General features: G+C 44.6%; 1 protein-coding gene across 1 annotated transcript; it reads right to left on the reverse strand.

The window, feature by feature from the left end:
• Nucleotides 1-5,918: 5,918 nt before the first annotated feature.
• Nucleotides 5,919-22,024, reverse strand: LOC106594635 (fibronectin type III and SPRY domain-containing protein 2). Its single transcript, XM_045708773.1, has 11 exons — nt 21,784-22,024; nt 21,013-21,290; nt 20,397-20,499; nt 18,918-19,013; nt 17,019-17,252; nt 16,450-16,472; nt 14,841-14,962; nt 9,083-9,250; nt 8,481-8,615; nt 8,130-8,280; nt 5,919-6,509 (listed from the first exon to the last, which is right to left on the reverse strand). Exons 2-11 carry the CDS (start codon nt 21,240-21,242, stop codon nt 6,341-6,343), a joined length of 1,431 nt encoding a protein of 476 aa, XP_045564729.1. The 5' UTR covers nt 21,243-21,290; nt 21,784-22,024; the 3' UTR covers nt 5,919-6,340.
• Between the last annotated feature and the right edge of the window lie 125 nt (nt 22,025-22,149).

Below are 22,149 nucleotides of genomic sequence, written 5' to 3' on the forward strand. Positions count from 1 at the left end.
GTCTGGTCTTGACAACCATAAAACACACAGTAACAACCTCACTGTCTGGTCTTGACAACTATAAAACACACAGTAACAACCTCACTGTCTGGTCTTGACAACTATAAAACACACACAGTAACAACCTCTCTGTCTGGTCTTGACAACTATAAAACACAGTAACAACCTCACTGTCTGGTCTTGACAACTATAAAATACACAGTAACAACCTCACTGTCTGGTCTTGACAACTATAAAACACAGTAACAACCTCACTGTCTGGTCTTGACAACTATAAAACACAGTAACAACCTCACTGCCTGGTCTTGACAACTATAAAACACAGTAACAACCTCACTGTCTGGTCTTGACAACTATAAAACACAGTAACAACCTCACTGTCTGGTCTTGACAACTATAAAACACACAGTAACAACCTCAATGTCTGGTCTTGACAACTATAAAACACAGTAACAACCTCACTGTCTGGTCTTGACAACTATAAAACATAGTAACAACCTCACTGTCTGGTCTTGACAACTATAAAACACAGTAACAACCTCACTGTCTGGTCTTGACAACTATAAAACACAGTAACAACCTCACTGTCTGGTCTTGATACCTATAAAACACATTAACAACCTCACTGTCTGGTCTTGACAACTATAAAACATAGTAACAACCTCACTGTCTGGTCTTGACAACTATAAAACATAGTAACAACCTCACTGTCTGGTCTTGACAACTATAAAACACAGTAACAACCTCACTGTCTGGTCTTGACAACTATAAAACACAGTAACAACCTCACTGTCTGGTCTTGACAACTATAAAACACAGTAACAACCTCGCTGTCTGGTCTTGACAACTATAAAACACAGTAACAACCTCACTGTCTGGTCTTGCCAACTATAAAACACAGTAACAACCTCACTGTCTGGTCTTGACAACTATAAAACACACAGTAACAACCTCACTGTCTGGTCTTGACAACTATAAAACACAGTAACAACCTCACTGTCTGGTCTTGACAACTATAAAACACACAGTAACAACCTCACTGTCTGGTCTTGACAACTATAAAACACAGTAACAACCTCATTGTCTGGTCTTGACAAATATAAAACACAGTAACAACCTCTCTGTCTGGTCTTGACAAATATAAAACACAGTAACAACCTCACTGTCTGGTCTTGACAACTATAAAACACACAGTAACAACCTCACTGTCTGGTCTTGACAACTATAAAACACAGTAACAACCTCACTGTCTAGTCTTGACAACTATAAAACAGAGTAACAACCTCACTGCCTGGTCTTGACAACTATAAAACACAGTAACAACCTCGCTGTCTGGTCTTGACAACTATAAAACACAGTAACAACCTCACTGTCTGGTCTTGCCAACTATAAAACACAGTAACAACCTCACTGTCTGGTCTTGACAACTATAAAACACACAGTAACAACCTCACTGTCTGGTCTTGACAACTATAAAACACAGTAACAACCTCACTGTCTGGTCTTGACAACTATAAAACACACAGTAACAACCTCACTGTCTGGTCTTGACAACTATAAAACACAGTAACAACCTCATTGTCTGGTCTTGACAAATATAAAACACAGTAACAACCTCTCTGTCTGGTCTTGACAAATATAAAACACAGTAACAACCTCACTGTCTGGTCTTGACAACTATAAAACACACAGTAACAACCTCACTGTCTGGTCTTGACAACTATAAAACACAGTAACAACCTCACTGTCTAGTCTTGACAACTATAAAACACAGTAACAACCTCACTGCCCTGTCTTGACAAATATAAAACACACAGTAACAACCTCACTGTCTGGTCTTGACAACTATAAAACACAGTAACAACCTCACTGTCTGGTCTTGACAACTATAAAACATAGTAACAACCTCACTGTCTGGTCTTGACAACTATAAAACACACAGTAACAACCTCACTGTCTGGTCTTGACAACTATAAAACACAGTAACAACCTCACTGCCTGGTCTTGACAACTATAAAACACACAGTAACAACCTCGCTGTCTGGTCTTGAGAACTATAAAACACAGTAACAACCTCACTGTCTGGTCTAGGCAACTATAAAATACACAGTAACAACCTCACTGTCTGGTCTTGACAACTATAAAACACAGTAACAACCTCACTGTCTGGTCTTGACAAATATAAAACACACAGTAACAATCTCACTGTCTGGTCTTGACAACTATAAAACACAGTAACAACCTCACTGTCTGGTCTTGAGAACTATAAAACACAGTAACAACCTCACTGTCTGGTCTTGACAACTATAAAACACAGTAACAACCTCACTGCCTGGTCTTGACAACTATAAAACACAGTAACAACCTCACTGTCTGGTCTAGACAACTATAAAACACACACAGTAACAACCTCACTGTCTGGTCTTGACAACTATAAAACACAGTAACAACCTCACTGTCTGGTCTTGACAACTATAAAACACACAGTAACAACCTCACTGCCTGGTCTTGACAACTATAAAACACAGTAACAACCTCACTGTCTGGTCTTGACAACTATAAAACACAGTAACAACCTCACTGTCTAGTCTTGACAACTATAAAACACAGTAACAACCTCACTGCCTGGTCTTGACAAATATAAAAAACACAGTAACAACCTCACTGTCTGGTCTTGACAACTATAAAACACAGTAACAACCTCACTGTCTGGTCTTGATACCTATAAAACACATTAACAACCTCACTGTCTGGTCTTGACAACTATAAAACACAGTAACAACCTCACTGCCTGGTCTTGACAACTATAAAACACAGTAACAACCTCACTGTCTGGTCTAGGCAACTATAAAATACACAGTAACAACCTCACTGTCTGGTCTTGACAACTATAAAACACAGTAACAACCTCACTGTCTGGTCTTGACAAATATAAAACACACAGTAACAATCTCACTGTCTGGTCTTGACAACTATAAAACACAGTAACAACCTCACTGTCTGGTCTTGAGAACTATAAAACACAGTAACAACCTCACTGTCTGGTCTTGACAACTATAAAACACAGTAACAACCTCACTGCCTGGTCTTGACAACTATAAAACACAGTAACAACCTCACTGTCTGGTCTAGACAACTATAAAACACACACAGTAACAACCTCACTGTCTGGTCTTGACAACTATAAAACACAGTAACAACCTCACTGTCTGGTCTTGACAACTATAAAACACACAGTAACAACCTCACTGCCTGGTCTTGACAACTATAAAACACAGTAACAACCTCACTGTCTGGTCTTGACAACTATAAAACACAGTAACAACCTCACTGTCTGGTCTTGACAACTATAAAACACACAGTAACAACCTCACTGTCTGGTCTTGACAACTATAAAACACAGTAACAACCTCACTGTCTGGTCTTGACAAATATAAAACACACAGTAACAACCTCACTGTCTGGTCTTGACAACTATAAAACACACACAGTAACAACCTCACTGTCTGGTCTTGACAACTATAAAACACAGTAACAACCTCACTGTCTGGTCTTGACAACTATAAAACACAGTAACAACCTCACTGTCTGGTCTTGACAACTATAAAACACAGTAACAACCTCACTGTCTGGTCTTGACAACTATAAAATACAGTAACAACCTCACTGTCTGGTCTTGACAAATATAAAACACAGTAACAACCTCACTGTCTGGTCTTGACAACTATAAAACACAGTAACAACCTCACTGTCTGGTCTTGACAACTATAAAACACACAGTAACAACCTCACTGTCTGGTCTTGACAACTATAAAACACAGTAACAACCTCACTGCCTGGTCTTGACAACTATAAAACACAGTAACAACCTCACTGTCTGGTCTAGACAACTATAAAACACACACAGTAACAACCTCACTGTCTGGTCTTGACAACTATAAAACACAGTAACAACCTCACTGTCTGGTCTTGACAACTATAAAACACACAGTAACAACCTCACTGCCTGGTCTTGACAACTATAAAACACAGTAACAACCTCACTGTCTGGTCTTGACAACTATAAAACACAGTAACAACCTCACTGTCTGGTCTTGACAACTATAAAACACACAGTAACAACCTCACTGTCTGGTCTTGACAACTATAAAACACAGTAACAACCTCACTGTCTGGTCTTGACAAATATAAAACACACAGTAACAACCTCACTGTCTGGTCTTGACAACTATAAAACACACACAGTAACAACCTCACTGTCTGGTCTTGACAACTATAAAACACAGTAACAACCTCACTGTCTGGTCTTGACAACTATAAAACACAGTAACAACCTCACTGTCTGGTCTTGACAACTATAAAACACAGTAACAACCTCACTGTCTGGTCTTGACAACTATAAAATACAGTAACAACCTCACTGTCTGGTCTTGACAAATATAAAACACAGTAACAACCTCACTGTCTGGTCTTGACAACTATAAAACACACAGTAACAACCTCACTGTCTGGTCTTGACAACTATAAAGGTGCTATGAGACAGAATAATTTTTGACACTGAACAACATCAACTAAACATACTACAGCATCAGGACATGGGGGTCTGTCCTCTCACCTGTAGTAGAGACGGTAAAACACTGAACAACATCAACTAAACATACTACAGCATCAGGACATGGGGGTCTGTCCTCTCACCTGTAGTAGAGACGGTAAAACACTGAACAACATCAACTAAACATACTACAGCATCAGGACATGGGGGTCTGTCCTCTCACCTGTAGTAGAGACGGTAAAACACTGAACAACATCAACTAAACATACTACAGCATCAGGACATGGGGGTCTGTCCTCTCACCTGTAGTAGAGACGGTAAAACACTGAACAACATCAACTAAACATACTACAGCATCAGGACATGGGGGTCTGTCCTCTCACCTGTAGTAGAGACGGTAAAACACTGAACAACATCAACTAAACATACTACAGCATCAGGACATGGGGGTCTGTCCTCTCACCTGTAGTAGAGACGGTAAAACACTGAACAACATCAACTAAACATACTACAGCATCAGGACATGGGGGTCTGTCCTCTCACCTGTAGTAGAGACGGTAAAACACTGAACAACATCAACTAAACATACTACAGCATCAGGACATGGGGGTCTGTCCTCTCACCTGTAGTAGAGACGGTAAAACACTGAACAACATCAACTAAACATACTACAGCATCAGGACATGGGGGTCTGTCCTCTCACCTGTAGTAGAGACGGTAAAACACTGAACAACATCAACTAAACATACTACAGCATCAGGACATGGGGGTCTGTCCTCTCACCTGTAGTAGAGACGGTAAAACACTGAACAACATCAACTAAACATACTACAGCATCAGGACATGGGGGTCTGTCCTCTCACCTGTAGTAGAGACGGTAAAACACTGAACAACATCAACTAAACATACTACAGCATCAGGACATGGGGGTCTGTCCTCTCACCTGTAGTAGAGACGGTAAAACACTGAACAACATCAACTAAACATACTACAGCATCAGGACATGGGGGTCTGTCCTCTCACCTGTAGTAGAGACGGTAAAACACTGAACAACATCAACTAAACATACTACAGCATCAGGACATGGGGGTCTGTCCTCTCACCTGTAGTAGAGACGGTAAAACACTGAACAACATCAACTAAACATACTACAGCATCAGGACATGGGGGTCTGTCCTCTCACCTGTAGTAGAGACGGTAAAACACTGAACAACATCAACTAAACATACTACAGCATCAGGACATGGGGGTCTGTCCTCTCACCTGTAGTAGAGACGGTAAAACACTGAACAACATCAACTAAACATACTACAGCATCAGGACATGGGGGTCTGTCCTCTCACGTGTAGTAGAGACGGTAAAACACTGAACAACATCAACTAAACATACTACAGCATCAGGACATGGGGGTCTGTCCTCTCACCTGTAGTAGAGACGGTAAAACACTGAACAACATCAACTAAACATACTACAGCATCAGGACATGGGGGTCTGTCCTCTCACCTGTAGTAGAGACGGTAAAACACTGAACAACATCAACTAAACATACTACAGCATCAGGACATGGGGGTCTGTCCTCTCACCTGTAGTAGAGACGGTAAAACACTGAACAACATCAACTAAACATACTACAGCATCAGGACATGGGGGTCTGTCCTCTCACCTGTAGTAGAGACGGTAAAACACTGAACAACATCAACTAAACATACTACAGCATCAGGACATGGGGGTCTGTCCTCTCACCTGTAGTAGAGACGGTAAAACACTGAACAACATCAACTAAACATACTACAGCATCAGGACATGGGGGTCTGTCCTCTCACCTGTAGTAGAGACGGTAAAAGCCTCGCTCCTGTCACTGGGTCCTCCGATGTTGACAGCTCTGACGTAGATGAGGTACTGTCTTCCTGACTGCAGCTGGATCAGACTCTCACAGGTAGGAACAGCCACGATGGACCTGCAGGGAGAACCAATCACATTATAGACCAGGAGGTAGAACCAATCACATTACAGACCTGCAAGGAGAACAAATCACATTATAGACCAGGAGGGAGAACCAATCACATGTTATTGGTCACATCCACATATTTAGCAGATGTTATTGCGGGTGTAGAGATATGCTTGTGTTCCTAACTCTAAAAAGTGCAGTAATATCCAGCCATTCACAATACACACAAATCTAAAAGTAAAATAATGGAATTAAGAATTACATATTAGATTGAGCAATGTCGGAGTGGCATTGACTAAAATACAGTAGAATAGAATACAGTATATACATATGAGATGAGTAAAGCAGTATGTAAACATTATTAAAGTGACCAGTGATTCAGAGCTGCAGGGAGAACCAATCACATTACAGACCTGCAGGGAGAACCAATCACATTACAGACCTGCAGGGAGAACCAATGGGGAGTAGAACTGATGTCAACTCTTTTTCAGTTTAGTCAATTCAGGAAGTGGATTAAATTCGCATTTTATATTGAAACTTCAGTGTGAGTGTGTATGTGTGAGTGTGTATGTGTGAGTGTGTATGTGTGAGTGTGTATGTGTGAGTGTGTATGTGTGAGTGTTTATGTGTGTGTGTGTATGTGTGAGTGTGTATGTGTGAGTGTGTATGTGTGAGTGTGTATGTGTGAGTGTGTATGTGTGTGTGTTTATGTGTGTGTGTGTGTGTGTGTATGTGTGAGTGTGTATGTGTGAGTGTGTGAGTGTGTATGTGTGAGTGTGTATGTGTGAGTGTGTATGTGTGAGTGTGTATGTGTGTGTGTGTTTATGAGTGTGTGTTTATGTGTGAGTGTGTATGTGTGAGTGTGTATGTGTGAGTGTGTATGTGTGCGTGTGTTTATGAGTGTGTGTTTACGTGTGAGTGTGTATGTGTGAGTGTTTATGTGTGAGTGTGTATGTGTGAGTGTGTATGTGTGAGTGTGTATGTGTGAGTGTGTTTATGTGAGTGTGTATGTGTGAGTGTGTATGTGTGAGTGTGTATGTGTGAGTGTGTATGTGTGAGTGTGTATGTGTGAGTGTGTATGTGTGAGTGTGTATGTGTGTGCTTGCAGGCGTACGGGCGTGCGTGGGGGTGTGAGTGTGTATGTGTGAGTGTGTATGTGTGAGTGTGTATGTGTGTGCTTGCAGGCGTACGGGCGTGCGTGGGGGTGTGAGTGTGTATGTGTGAGTGAGTGTGTATGTGTGAGTGTGTATGTGTGAGTGTCTATGTGTGAGAGTGTATGTGTGAGTGTGTATGTGTGAGTGTCTATGTGTGAGTGTGTATGTGTGAGTGTGTATGTGTGTGCTTGCAGGCGTACGGGCGTGCGTGGGAGTGGGAGTGTGTATGTGTGAGTGTGTATGTGTGAGTGTGTATGTGTGAGTGTGTATGTGTGTGTGTGTATGTGTGAGTGTGTATGTGTATGTGTGAGTGTGTATGTGTGAGTGTGTATGTGTGAGTGTGTATGTGTGAGTGTGTATGTATGTGTGTGCTTGCAGGCGTACGGGTGTGTGTGGGGGTGTGAGTGTGTACGTGTGTGCTTGCAGGCGTACGGGTGTGTGTGGGGGTGTGAGAGTGCATGTGTGTATTTCTTACTCATTGACCCCACTCTGTCCATCAGTGCCTGTCTCACTCAGCTCTACGGTGTAGGAGTCGACTGGGTTGGTGTTTCCTGACTCCCAGCGAATCAGAGCGGCTTCCGGACAACTGCTACACTCCCTCTGTCTGATGACTGGTGGAGAGGGGACTGGGGCGGGAGGAGAAGAGGGAGCGAGAGAGGGAGATACAGGGGGATTAAAGAGGGAGGGAGAGAGAGCTGAGAGAGCACAGAATTAAAATAGTGCAACCCATTGTATTCAGTTGTGTCTTCCACTAACACATCCCTATTGAAAACCACTGTTAGTCAGTTTGAAAGTGGTGTTCCCTGTAACAGCCCCATGGTTTTACCTGTCACGTAGACAGCCTTCTCACTGGCAGGGCTGATGCCTGTAGTGTTGGTAGCTGTGACCCAGAACTCATACTGCACGTTAGGTAGCAGCTCTCCTACACTACAGTGGGTTTCCTTTACCTTCACATTAAACACTGAGGAGGAGAGACAACTCACTTCAATCATTTACAACATTACAACAATACATTAGAAAGTTTTATTAAAGCCTTATACCTGTTGGTTTAGGTAAAGTAACCATAGTCTCCCTCATAGGGGAATAGTTGATTACATTAGATTAAATGAATCCTCTTAGAGAGAGATTGAACATTCCAAATAGTACACCCAATATATTGTCTCTGTGTCGGTCCATAATGTCATCAAACATTCAACTGGAATGTCTGTCTATGTTATGTTCTGAATCTATATTCAGATTCTAGGTTCTCATTCTATGTTTTACAGGTTGTGACTACTATTTCCAGATTCTATATTCAGATTCTATGTCCATATTCTATGTTCTGATTCTCTGTTCTGATTCTACATTCTGATTGTCCATTCTGATTGTCCATTCTGATTCTCTGTCCTGATTGTAAGTTGTACTGGTTGTGGTTGTACTAGTTGCTACCATCAGGCCCCTTGGTGCTGTCTGCAGCCGGTGTGTCCTCCAGGACAGGTCTGTAGTAGAGCTCGTAGTATTCCACAGAGTCGTCTGAGAACAGGCTCCAGCACACACGCAGAGACGTCCGCGTGGCCGAGTTAGACACCTGGGGGTTGATGACCGGGGCAGATGGGGCTGGAATGACATAACAAACACATGATATCATGTTACAATCACATCAAGATTAAAATCAGAAACATGATCGTGACATTACAGAGAGAGAGTAATACCTTTATGTGAATTAGTTTGTACTGCATTCATGTTTTATTTTCCTCTACAGAGGTTTATTTCATGGTCTTGACACTTTTCTAAGTGACTGTGACAACATAATACTAAGTCTCTATTTCATTGATTTTCACACTGCGCTCTCCCCACAGCCAATTTTAAACACAAAGGACTTTATTAAGACTATTTTATTACAGGATTTTTCTACATTTTGAAACTTCTCTCAAATGTGTGTCCTTCTGTGGAATCAGAGATTGTGAGAAACAAAACAAAGCTGTCTGAGGTGAGTCACCAAGTGAATCAAAGATAGACACACGTCACAGACTAGTGCATTCCTAATGACACCCTATTCCCTGCAGTGCAGTACCTTGGACTAGATCTTTACAGGCCCTGGTCAACACTATATAGGGAACAGGGCCCTGGTCAACACTATATAGGGAACAGGGCCCTGGTCAACAGAATATAGGGAACAGGGCCCTGGTCAACAGAATATAGGGAACAGGGCCCTGGTCAACACTATATAGGAAACAGGGCCCTGGTCAACACTATATAGGGAACAGGGCCCTGGTCAACAGAATATAGGGAACAGGGCCCTGGTCAACAGAATATAGGGAACAGGGCCCTGGTCAACACTATATAGGGAACAGGGCCCTGGTCAACAGAATATAGGGAACAGGGCCCTGGTCAACAGAATATAGGGAACAGGGCCCTGGTCAACACTATATAGGGAACAGGGCCCTGGTCAACACTATATAGGGAACAGGGCCCTGGTCAACACTATATAGGGAACAGGGCCCTGGTCAACAGAATATAGGGAACAGGGCCCTGGTCAACAGAATATAGGGAACAGGGCCCTGGTCAACACTATATAGGGAACAGGGCCCTGGTCAACAGAATATAGGGAACAGGGCCCTGGTCAACAGAATATAGGGAACAGGGCCCTGGTCAACAGAATATAGGGAACAGGGCCCTGGTCAACACTATATAGGGAACAGGGCCCTGGTCAACACTATATAGGGAACAGGGCCCTGGTCAACACTATATAGGGAACAGGGCCCTGGTCAACAGAATATAGGGAACAGGGCCCTGGACAACACTATATAGGGAACAGGGCCCTGGTCAACAGAATATAGGGAACAGGGCCCTGGTCAACAGAATATAGGGAACAGGGCCCTGGTCAACACTATATAGGGAACAGGGCCCTGGTCAACAGAATATAGGGAACAGGGCCCTGGTCAACACTATATAGGGAACAGGGCCCTGGTCAACACTATATAGGGAACAGGGCCCTGGTCAACACTATATAGGGAACAGGGCAAAGGTCAACAGAATATAGGGAACAGGGCCCTGGTCAACAGAATATAGGGAACAGGGCCCTGGTCAACACTATATAGGGAACAGGGCCCTGGTCAACAGAATATAGGGAACAGGGCCCTGGTCAACAGAATATAGGGAACAGGGCCCTGGTCAACAGAATATAGGGAACAGGGCCCTGGTCAACACTATATAGGGAACAGGGCCCTGGTCAACACTATATAGGGAACAGGGCCCTGGTCAACACTATATAGGGAACAGGGCCCTGGTCAACACTATATAGGGAACAGGGCCCTGGTCAACACTATATAGGGAACAGGGCCCTGGTCAACAGAATATAGGGAACAGGGCCCTGGTCAACACTATATAGGGAACAGGGCCCTGGTCAACAGAATATAGGGAACAGGGCCCTGGTCAACAGAATATAGGGAACAGGGCCCTGGTCAACACTATATAGGGAACAGGGCCCTGGTCAACACTATATAGGGAACAGGGCCCTGGTCAACAGAATATAGGGAACAGGGCCCTGGTCAACAGAATATAGGGAACAGGGCCCTGGTCAACACTATATAGGGAACAGGGCCCTGGTCAACAGAATATAGGGAACAGGGCCCTGGTCAACAGAATATAGGGAACAGGGCCCTGGTCAACAGAATATAGGGAACAGGGCCCTGGTCAACACTATATAGGGAACAGGGCCCTGGTCAACAGAATATAGGGAACAGGGCCCTGGTCAACAGAATATAGGGAACAGGGCCCTGGTCAACACTATATAGGGAACAGGGCCCTGGTCAACACTATATAGGGAACAGGGCCCTGGTCAACACTATATAGGGAACAGGGCCCTGGTCAACACTATATAGGGAACAGGGCCCTGGTCAACAGAATATAGGGAACAGGGCCCTGGTCAACACTATATAGGGAACAGGGCCCTGGTCAACAGAATATAGGGAACAGGGCCCTGGTCAACAGAATATAGGGAACAGGGCCCTGGTCAACACTATATAGGGAACAGGGCCCTGGTCAACACTATATAGGGAACAGGGCCCTGGTCAACAGAATATAGGGAACAGGGCCCTGGTCAACAGAATATAGGGAACAGGGCCCTGGTCAACACTATATAGGGAACAGGGCCCTGGTCAACAGAATATAGGGAACAGGGCCCTGGTCAACAGAATATAGGGAACAGGGCCCTGGTCAACACTATATAGGGAACAGGGCCCTGGTCAACACTATATAGGGAACAGGGCCCTGGTCAACACTATATAGGGAACAGGGCCCTGGTCAACAGAATATAGGGAACAGGGCACTGGTCAACAGAATATAGGGAACAGGGCCCTGGTCAACACTATATAGGGAACAGGGCCCTGGTCAACAGAATATAGGGAACAGGGCCCTGGTCAACAGAATATAGGGAACAGGGCCCTGGTCAACAGAATATAGGGAACAGGGCCCTGGTCAACACTATATAGGGAACAGGGCCCTGGTCAACACTATATAGGGAACAGGGCCCTGGTCAACACTATATAGGGAACAGGGCCCTGGTCAACAGAATATAGGGAACAGGGCCCTGGTCAACAGAATATAGGGAACAGGGCCCTGGTCAACAGAATATAGGGAACAGGGCCCTGGTCAACACTATATAGGGAACAGGGCCCTGGTCAACAGAATATAGGGAACAGGGCCCTGGTCAACACTATATAGGGAACAGGGCCCTGGTCTACACTATATAGGGAACAGGGCCCTGGTCAACACTATATAGGGAACAGGGCCCTGGTCAACACTATATAGGGAACAGGGCCCTGGTCAACAGAATATAGGGAACAGGGCCCTGGTCAACACTATATAGGGAACAGGGCCCTGGTCAACAGAATATAGGGAACAGGGCCCTGGTCAACAGAATATAGGGAACAGGGCCCTGGTCAACACTAAATAGGGAACAGGGCCCTGGTCAACACTATATAGGGAACAGGGCCCTGGTCAACAGAATATAGGGAACAGGGCCCTGGTCAACAGAATATAGGGAACAGGGCCCTGGTCAACACTATATAGGGAACAGGGCCCTGGTCAACACTATATAGGGAACAGGGCCCTGGTCAACACTATATAGGGAACAGGGCCCTGGTCAACAGAATATAGGGAACAGGGCCCTGGTCAACAGAATATAGGGAACAGGGCCCTGGTCAACACTATATAGGGAACAGGGCCCTGGTCAACAGAATATAGGGAACAGGGCCCTGGTCAGCAGAATATAGGGAACAGGGCCCTGGTCAACACTATATAGGGAACAGGGCCCTGGTCAACACTATATAGGGAACAGGGCCCTGGTCAACACTATATAGGGAACAGGGCCCTGGTCAACACTATATAGGGAACAGGGCCCTGGTCAACACTATATAGGGAACAGGGCCCTGGTCAACAGAATATAGGGAACAGGGCCCTGGTCAACACTATATAGGAAACAGGGCCCTGGTCAACACTATATAGGGAACAGGGCCCTGGTCAACAGAATATAGGGAACAGGGCCCTGGTCAACACTATATAGGGAACAGGGCCCTGGTCAACACTATATAGGGAACAAGGTGCCATTTGAAGCACACAGCCATAATCTCTCTTCAGACAGACTGACATCACAGCCATAATCTCTCTTCAGACAGACTGACATCACAGCCATAATCTCTCTTCAAGACAGACTGACATTACAGCCATAATCTCTCTTCAGACAGACTGCCGTCACAGCCATAATCTCTCTTCAGACAGACTGACATCACAGCCATAATCTCTCTTCAGACAGACTGACATCACAGCCATAATCTCTCTTCAGACAGACTGACATCACAGCCATAATCTCTCTTCAAGACAGACTGACATCACAGCCATAATCTCTTTTCAGACAGACTGACGTCACAGCCAGCCTCAACAAGCATTAGCTACAGAAGCAGTATGGAGATTGGTTGTGTCCCAAATGGCACCCTATTCCCTATGTAGTGCACTGCTTTTGACAAATAGGCTCTGGTCCAACGTAGTGTTCTATATAGGGAATAGAGGGCCATTTGAGACACAATCATTGACTCAGTCAAACTTCAGCAGAATGAAAGCATCACTCAAAAGTGCCTGACTTGTCACTCCAGTGGCCTTATATAATTAAATACTCAGGTAAATTAAATCACTTTTTCATCAATGTCATTTGTTTCTAAGCAACCAAACTCCCCAAGCTAACCTCCATTTATATAAAAGGTAGAGTTTGGAGTCTGGAAGGATTTCTCTGGGGCTCTGCTCTGCTCTGTTCCAAGCTCATACTCCTGATCTAAATCAGGGATGGGCAACTTTGATGTGGGTGGGGGCCACAAATAATCTGAACTCATCATGGGGGGCCTGCAGTGGCTCGCGGGTCTGCGTATCCACATCCATACCCCCACCTTGCCAGCAAAACATTTTAGCGGCCCCCCTCTTGACAACGGAGAGAAAAAGGTTTTAGAGTTAATTTCCTGTAATTCTACACATTATGGCATGACGCGTAGAGAACATTTTGTCGTTTTAAAGCAAGAATGCGGCAAATCTACATATTTTGCCATGGGGCGGGGAGAAGATTTTGCAGTTTTACATCTTATTTCCTGCAATTCTAGACATTTTGGCATAGGATGGAGAGAAATGCTTGAGTCCCCTGACCAAAATACAAAAAATTATGTTTTTTATTTTAGACTTTGTAAATTGATCAGTTGCCCATCCATGGCCTAAATCTAATTGCGTTTAAAAATAAAAGTATACTTAACATTTATTTAACTAGATAAGTCAGTTAAGAACAAATTCTTATTTACAATGACGGCCTACCGCGGCCAAACCCGGACGACACTGGGCCAATTGGGTGGGTGGGTGGGTGAATGGATGGGTGTGTGTGTATGGAAGGATGGATGGATGAATGGATGGGTGGGTGTATGGAAGGATGAATGGATGGGTGGGTGGGTTTGTGGGTGGGTGGAAGGATGGGTTGATTGACTGATGGGTGGGTGAGTGGGTGTATGGAAGGATGGGTTGATTGATGGGTGGGTGGGTGTATGGAAGGATGGGTTGATCGATTGATGGGTGGGTGTGTGGAAGGATGGGTTGATTGATTGATGGGTGGATGGATGGATGGATGGATGGATGGGTGGGTGTGTGGAAGGATGGCTTGATTGATTGATCAGACCTGGTACGATGTTGATGGAGTCCATCATGGTCTTGACGTCTGACAGGTCAGTGAGGGGCATGTCAAACTCCAGAGGGGTCACCAGCGTCAGGTCAGGCTTCTCCTTTGCAAACTCCTCAATTCTGATTAGGCAAACAAAACATCAATCAGCCATAACCTTGATTCTGAATCGACAAAACGCACCCAAGTCAGCAAACTCCTTGATTGTGATTGGACAAACAAAACACCTGTCAGCAAACTTCTCAATTCTGATTGGACAAACAGACCTGTATTCAGTGAGGTGAAACGTTCAGAACATTGCATATAGAAATGGAACGAATAGAGCTGACAAGATGCCCAATTCTACAGAACGAAAAATCATACCTGTTCTACAAAATTGATTTCTATCCGAATGTTTTGTAACGTTGCAACCTTCTGAACAGAGCCCACCTAAAACGACACTGAAATGAACATTGGATGTAGCATCATGCGCCATCATGCTATTCAAAACATAAGCTATGTCAACAAACCCTCTTCAACATCAAACACATTCATTATACTGCTTAGTTTAAATTAGTTGAATTAGTTGGCTAATTAGGATCGGAAGCTATTTTGGTTTCAGAATGAGCGTTGATGACATCAAACATAACCTGATATATTATCCTAATGAAACACTCCTAATCAGGTTGTTACACGGTTCACAGCAAATCACATGATTACACTGTTATTAACCAGACTCACTACCATGCAGTTGTAAACAAACACTTATAATAGTTTTGCTATAGCCTGGTCCCAGATCTCTTTGTGCCTTGCCAACTCCTATGGTCATGGTCAAGCAACAAGATAACACAAATGGATCTAGCATGTTGGCAAGAGAACAAACAGATCTGGAACCAGGCTGAAATAGATTTGGAACCAGGATAAAATAGATCTGGAACCAGGATAAAATAGATCTGGAACCAGGGTAAAATGGATCTGAAACCAGGATAAAATAGATCTGGAACCAGGATAAAATGGATCTGGAACCAGGATAAAATAGATCTGGAACCAGGATAAAATGGATCTGAAACCAGGATAAAATAGATCTGGAACCAGGATAAAATGGATCTGGAACCAGGATAAAATGGATCTGGAACCAGGATAAAATAGATCTGAAACCAGGATAAAACGAATCTGAAACCAGGATAAAATAGATCTGGAACCAGGCTGAAATGGATCTGGAACCAGGATAAAATGGATCTGGAACCAGGCTGAAATGGATCTGGAACCAGGATAAAATGGATCTGGAACCAGGATAAAATGGATCTGGAACCAGGCTGAAATGGATCTGGAACCAGGATAAAATAGATCTGGAACCAGGATAAAATGGATCTGGAACCATGATAAAATATATCTGGAACCAGGATAAAATGGATCTGGAACCATGATAAAATAGATCTGGAACCAGGCTGAAATGGATCTGGAACCAGGCTAGTTCAGTTATATTCACAGGCTAGCAATGTTAGTTTCCTTACAGTATAGTATAGTATAGTATAGTATAGTATAGTATAGTATAGTATAGTATAGTATAGTATAGTGTTGTTCTGTTGTAGTCTCAGGCAGCAGTGTTAATCTCCTTTAAGTACTTTACCTCTTCATGGTGGGCATAACAGCCTGTCAAGGGAAAGTTCACAACATCAAAAGTCAACTCCTCCAGTGGTCATTAACATTTTAAGGTTCATAAAACCTTTAACTGGCAGATTAAAACATCACAAAGACCACAGAATATACAGTCAGTTGCCAGTTTATTAGGTTCACGAAAATGGTTCACTCCTACAGACAGTGAGTCATGTTGCCGTGGCTTGCTATATAAAGCAGGCAGACAGGCATTGAGGCATTCAGTTACTGTTCGATTGAACGTTAGAATGGGCTAAACGAGTGACCGAGGCACATTTTAACGTCGTCATAGCCAGGTGCGCTGGTTCCAGTATCTCAGAAACGGCCGGCCGGCCTCCTGGGCTTTTCACTCACGACAGTGTCTAGGTGTGGGTGTGTCTGTCACACCCAGAATGGTGTGACAAACAAAGAACATAACTCATAGCAAAACAAAGTTATCATAAACTTTTAAACGTTTCAAAGTTATTTCAAGTTATAAAGCTATATTAGCAATTCAATGATTTAATCTTGAATAAGTCATTCTGACAACCCACTACAACAGACCTGTAGAAAGAGTCGTTTGTCCTCGGTGCGGTACAGTTCCTGGGCGGTCTCAATCAGGTCCTTGGATGCGTCCAGGGTGCGTCCGCAGCCAAGCAGCTGAGTGTACAAGGCCTCCAACTTCCTCTTCTTCTCCTCCCCCAGCGCAGCGGCTCGCTCGTCGTAACGATGGGATAACGTCTGTAGAACATCGTTGCAGTGCTGCTCCAGGTGTTGCTCCTGACGACCAAAATTCTCCTGAAAGATTTGAAACGTTTCATTAAGCGATGGTCAGGGGCTCCCAAACGGGGTTTGCTCACAGATCCATGGTTGAAAACCCATAGATGTGTCTTTATTATGTGTGTACTGTGGTTGTTGTGTCAGTAGTAGTGGTTGTTGTGTCAGTAGTAGTGGTTGTTGTGTCAGTAGTAGTAGTGGTTGTTGTGTCAGTAGTAGTGGTGGTTGTTGTGTCAGTAGTAGTGGTTGTTGTGTCAGTAGTAGTAGTGGTTGTTGTGTCAGTAGTAGTGGTTGTTGTGTCAGTAGTAGTGGTTGTTGTGTCAGTAGTAGTGGTTGTTGTGTCAGTAGTAGTGGTTGTTGTGTCAGTAGTAGTGGTTGTTGTGTCAGTAATAGCGGTGGTTGTTGTGTCAGTAATAGTGGTGGTTGTTGTGTCAGTAGTAGTGGTGGTTGTTGTGTCAGTAGTAGTGGTTGTTGTGTCAGTAATCGTGGTGGTTGTTGTGTCAGTAATAGTGGTGGTTGTTGTGTCAGTAATAGTGGTTGTTGTGTCAGTAGTAGTGGTTGTTGTGTCAGTAGTAGTGGTGGTTGTTGTGTCAGTAGTAGTGGTGGTTGTTGTGTCAGTAGTAGTGGTTGTTGTGTCAGTAGTAGTGGTGGTTGTTGTGTCAGTAGTGGTGGTGGTTGTTGTGTCAGTAGTAGTGGTTGTTGTGTCAGTAGTAGTGGTTGTTGTGTCAGTAGTAGTGGTGGTTGTTGTGTCAGTAGTAGTGGTGGTTGTTGTGTCAGTAGTAGTAGTGGTTGTTGTGTCAGTAATAGTGGTGGTTGTTGTGTCAGTAGTAGTGGTGGTTGTTGTGTCAGTAGTAGTGGTTGTTGTGTCAGTAGTAGTGGTGGTTGTTGTGTCAGTAGTAGTGGTGGTGGTTGTTGTGTCAGTAGTAGTGGTTGTTGTGTCAGTAGTAGTGGTGGTTGTTGTGTCAGTAGTAGTAGTGGTTGTTGTGTCAGTAGTAGTAGTGGTTGTTGTGTCAGTAATAGTGGTGGTTGTTGTGTCAGTAGTAGTGGTGGTTGTTGTGTCAGTAGTAGTGGTTGTTGTGTCAGTAGTAGTGGTGGTTGTTGTGTCAGTAGTGGTGGTGGTTGTTGTGTCAGTAGTAGTGGTTGTTGTGTCAGTAGTAGTGGTGGTTGTTGTGTCAGTAGTAGTGGTTGTTGTGTCAGTAGTAGTGGTGGTTGTTGTGTCAGTAGTAGTGGTGGTTGTTGTGTCAGTAGTAGTAGTGGTTGTTGTGTCAGTAATAGTGGTGGTTGTTGTGTCAGTAGTAGTGGTGGTTGTTGTGTCAGTAGTAGTGGTTGTTGTGTCAGTAGTAGTGGTGGTTGTTGTGTCAGTAGTAGTGGTGGTTGTTGTGTCAGTAGTAGTGGTTGTTGTGTCAGTAGTAGTGGTGGTTGTTGTGTCAGTAGTAGTAGTGGTTGTTGTGTCAGTAGTAGTGGTGGTTGTTGTGTCAGTAATAGTGGTTGTTGTGTCAGTAGTAGTGGTTGTTGTGTCAGTAATAGTGGTTGTTGTGTCAGTAGTAGTGGTTGTTGTGTCAGTAGTAGTGGTTGTTGTGTCAGTGATAGTGGTTGTTGTGTCAGTAATAGTGGTTGCTGTGTCAGTAATAGTGGTTGTTGTGTCAGTAATAGTGGTTGTTGTGTCAGTGATAGTGGTTGTTGTACCTCCACAGTGAGGAAGATCTCTTCTAGATGTCCTGCAAAGTTCTCCATCTCCACCACCTTCTCCTCCAGCTTAGTCCTGATGTTATTCACCTTGTTCTGAAGGCACAGCAGAAATTAACTCTTACAGAGGGTCAAGGGTCGCCTGAGGGCAAATCTGTTTGAGCTCTCGCCAACTTCTGTTGTGCCGTCACGCCAAACAATGCCTGTAGAAGTTGGCAGGAGAGCACACACAGACTGGCACTCAGGCTAGATTAAGGGTATATTCACATGGAATTAACACACACACACACACCTTCCCCTTTCTCCGACTCAACACACACCCTCCCCTTCTTCTGACTCATCACACACCCTCCCCTTCCTCCAAGTCATCACACACCTTCCCCTTCCTCCGACTCAACACACACCTTCCCCTTCCTCCGACTCATCACACACCTTCCCCTTCCTCCGACTCATCACACACCTTCCCCTTCCTCTGACTCATCACACACCTTCCCCTTCCTCCGACTCATCACACACCTTCCCCTTCCTCTGACTCATCACACACCTTCCCCTTCCTCCGACTCATCACACACCTTCCCCTTCCTCCGACTCAACACACACCCTCCCCTTCTTCTGACTCATCACACACCCTCCCCTTCCTCCGACTCATCACACACCTTCCCCTTCCTCCGACTCAACACACACCTTCCCCTTCCTCCGACTCATCACACACCTTCCCCTTCCTCCGACTCATCACACACTTTCCCCTTCCTCTGACTCATCACACACCTTCCCCTTCCTCTGACTCATCACACACCTTCCCCTTCCTCCGACTCAACACACACCCCTCCCCTTCTTCTGACTCATCACACACCGTCCCCTTCCTCCGACTCATCACACACCTTCCCCTTCCTCCGACTCAACACACACCTTCCCCTTCCTCCGACTCATCACACACCTTCCCCTTCCTCCGACTCATCACACACTTTCCCCTTCCTCTGACTCATCACACACCTTCCCCTTCCTCTGACTCATCACACACCTTCCCCTTCCTCTGACTCATCACACACCTTCCCCTTCCTCTGACTCAACACACACCTTCCCCTTCCTCCGACTCATCACACACCCTCCCCTTCCTCCGACTCATCACACACCTTCCCCTTCCTCTGACTCAACACACACCCTCCCCTACCTCCGACTCATCACACACCCTCCCCTTCCTCCGACTCATCACACACCCTCCCCTACCTCCAAGTCATCACACACCTTCCCCTTTCTCCGACTCATCACACACCCTCCCCTACCTCCAAGTCATCACACACCTTCCCCTTCCTCCGACTCAACACACACCCTCCCCTACCTCCGACTCATCACACACCCTCCCCTTCCTCCGACTCATCACACACCCTCCCCTACCTCCAAGTCATCACACACCTTCCCCTTCCTCTGACTCAACACACACCCTCCCCTACCTCTGACTCAACACACACCCTCCCCTACCTCCGACTCCTTGTGCTCCTCAAACACGTCATCGTGTCTGTCCACAGAGCTGTCAGGTGATGGACTTCCCTCCTCATCTGAAGACGGGACATACGCCTCAAACCTGATGATGATTGCTTTATTGTATCCATTATTAAATGATTGATGCATGCAACATGTCATGCAAAGATTACATACATAGTGCATTAGACACTGGGATGGCAGTAGCCTTGGTGGCGGTAGCCTTGGTGGCGGTAGCCTTGGTGGCAGTGGCCTTGGTGGCAGTGGCCTTGGTGGCGGTAGCCTTGGTGGCGGTAGCCTTGGTGGCGGTAGCCTTGGTGGCAGTGGCCTTGGTGGCAGTGGCCGTGAGGTTTAAGAGGCGGGCCAGTAACCAGAGGTTTGCCGGTTCGAACCCCTGAACCCCTGCCTGCAGGGGAAATCTTCAGGGAGTGAGCCGGAAGCCGGAGGATCCTGTGCACTACCTACTACTGTTGTGCCCTTGAGCAAGGCACTTTACCCCTAAGTACCCCTCACAGCCTGTGATGTTTGTGTTGTGTATCAGGTTGGGTAACTGTGACAGCAACAAATAAAAATATCTGTGCAAATGGACCAATAAAGCAAGTGTTGTATTACGGACCTTAGAGAGTCGTTGGTATCCGTGGAGAAACGCTGGGAGGTAGAGGACAACTCTCCAGTCTCTGTTCTCTCTGACACCACTACGAAGGCCTCTTTGGTAGGGAGATCCCTGTTCACCTCCTCCTCCTTCACCTCCTCCTGGTGCTCCTCCCCATGCTCGTCGTCTCCACTCAGCACCTCCTCAGTGATGACATCCAGCCTGCTTCCTGTGTAGACCTCATACAGGTCCATGATGGGAGGAGGAGGGTGGAGGTACTGTGGTGGAGGTACTGTGGTGGACTGGGCAATCAAATGAAACATGTCAGATTAATATTTTTCCACTAAGGACCAGGAAGTAGGTATTGGAAGTAGGTATTGTCAAATATTTTGATGTTCTATTTACCCAACATTAACCAACCAGTCATTCACTTGTGTAAATGTGATATGCTTTATTTACCTTTAAAAATAAGTATAAATATTTAATTAGCTAACTTATGGAAGCCATGCAAAGAGTTCATTATTTGCAATCAAAACAAGTATGATTCATAGTCTTAATGTTTAGAAAAACACTTGTTCAGAAAGAACTGTACACAGTGATGACAGTTAAAGGAGGGTTTGCTTCTCTAACATCCTGGACCTCTGTCAAAACATGGATCAGGCATGCTGTACACATAAACTCAACACACCATTTAAACTATGCTGGAGTTTCAGATTTATTTGCTATAATTATGACTAGATATATCAGTTATTATAGCCTAGTTGTTACTAAATCAAAAACACTGGTTAAGTTTACCTTGGTGATAAATTATTCAATATCTCCCCCAGTAACGTCGATTCAGGGCGACCATTGACAGTGTTTTTGACAGGCTAACCAAGGAAGCAAATACAGTTTGTGACAAATATAGCAGGAACCCCAACTGTTATGCACACAGATCAAGTGTCAGCATGGGTATTTTGACATAGTGCCAAAATCTGCCTGTAGTCGCCTAATAGAGTGATAATATTGTATTTAATCGAATAGTATTTGATTGTGAATGTGGTCATTATTTTCTTGAAGGCGACCCATTGTATAAAATATTCAAATCTCTTGGCATAAATACTTGATACATTATAGCGAATCAAATCAGCTGTGGAATTCCCCCTGAGCATGTGATCGAAA

Source organism: Salmo salar, chromosome ssa26, assembly GCF_905237065.1.
Source record: "Salmo salar chromosome ssa26, Ssal_v3.1, whole genome shotgun sequence".
NCBI lineage: Eukaryota > Metazoa > Chordata > Actinopteri > Salmoniformes > Salmonidae > Salmo > Salmo salar.

Bases quoted from the DNA above. Each gene is read 5' to 3' on its own strand.
- LOC106594635 (XM_045708773.1), bottom strand. From the start codon at position 21,242: ATGGACCTGTATGAGGTCTACACAGGAAGCAGGCTGGATGTCATCACT. The intron at 17,253-18,917 runs GTACAACAACCA...CAAATCTTTCAG, and splicing joins AGATCTTCCTCACTGTGGAG to GAGAATTTTGGTCGTCAGGA. The intron at 8,281-8,480 runs GTAAAACCATGG...CTCCCGCCCCAG, and splicing joins GAAGGCTGTCTACGTGACAG to TCCCCTCTCCACCAGTCATC.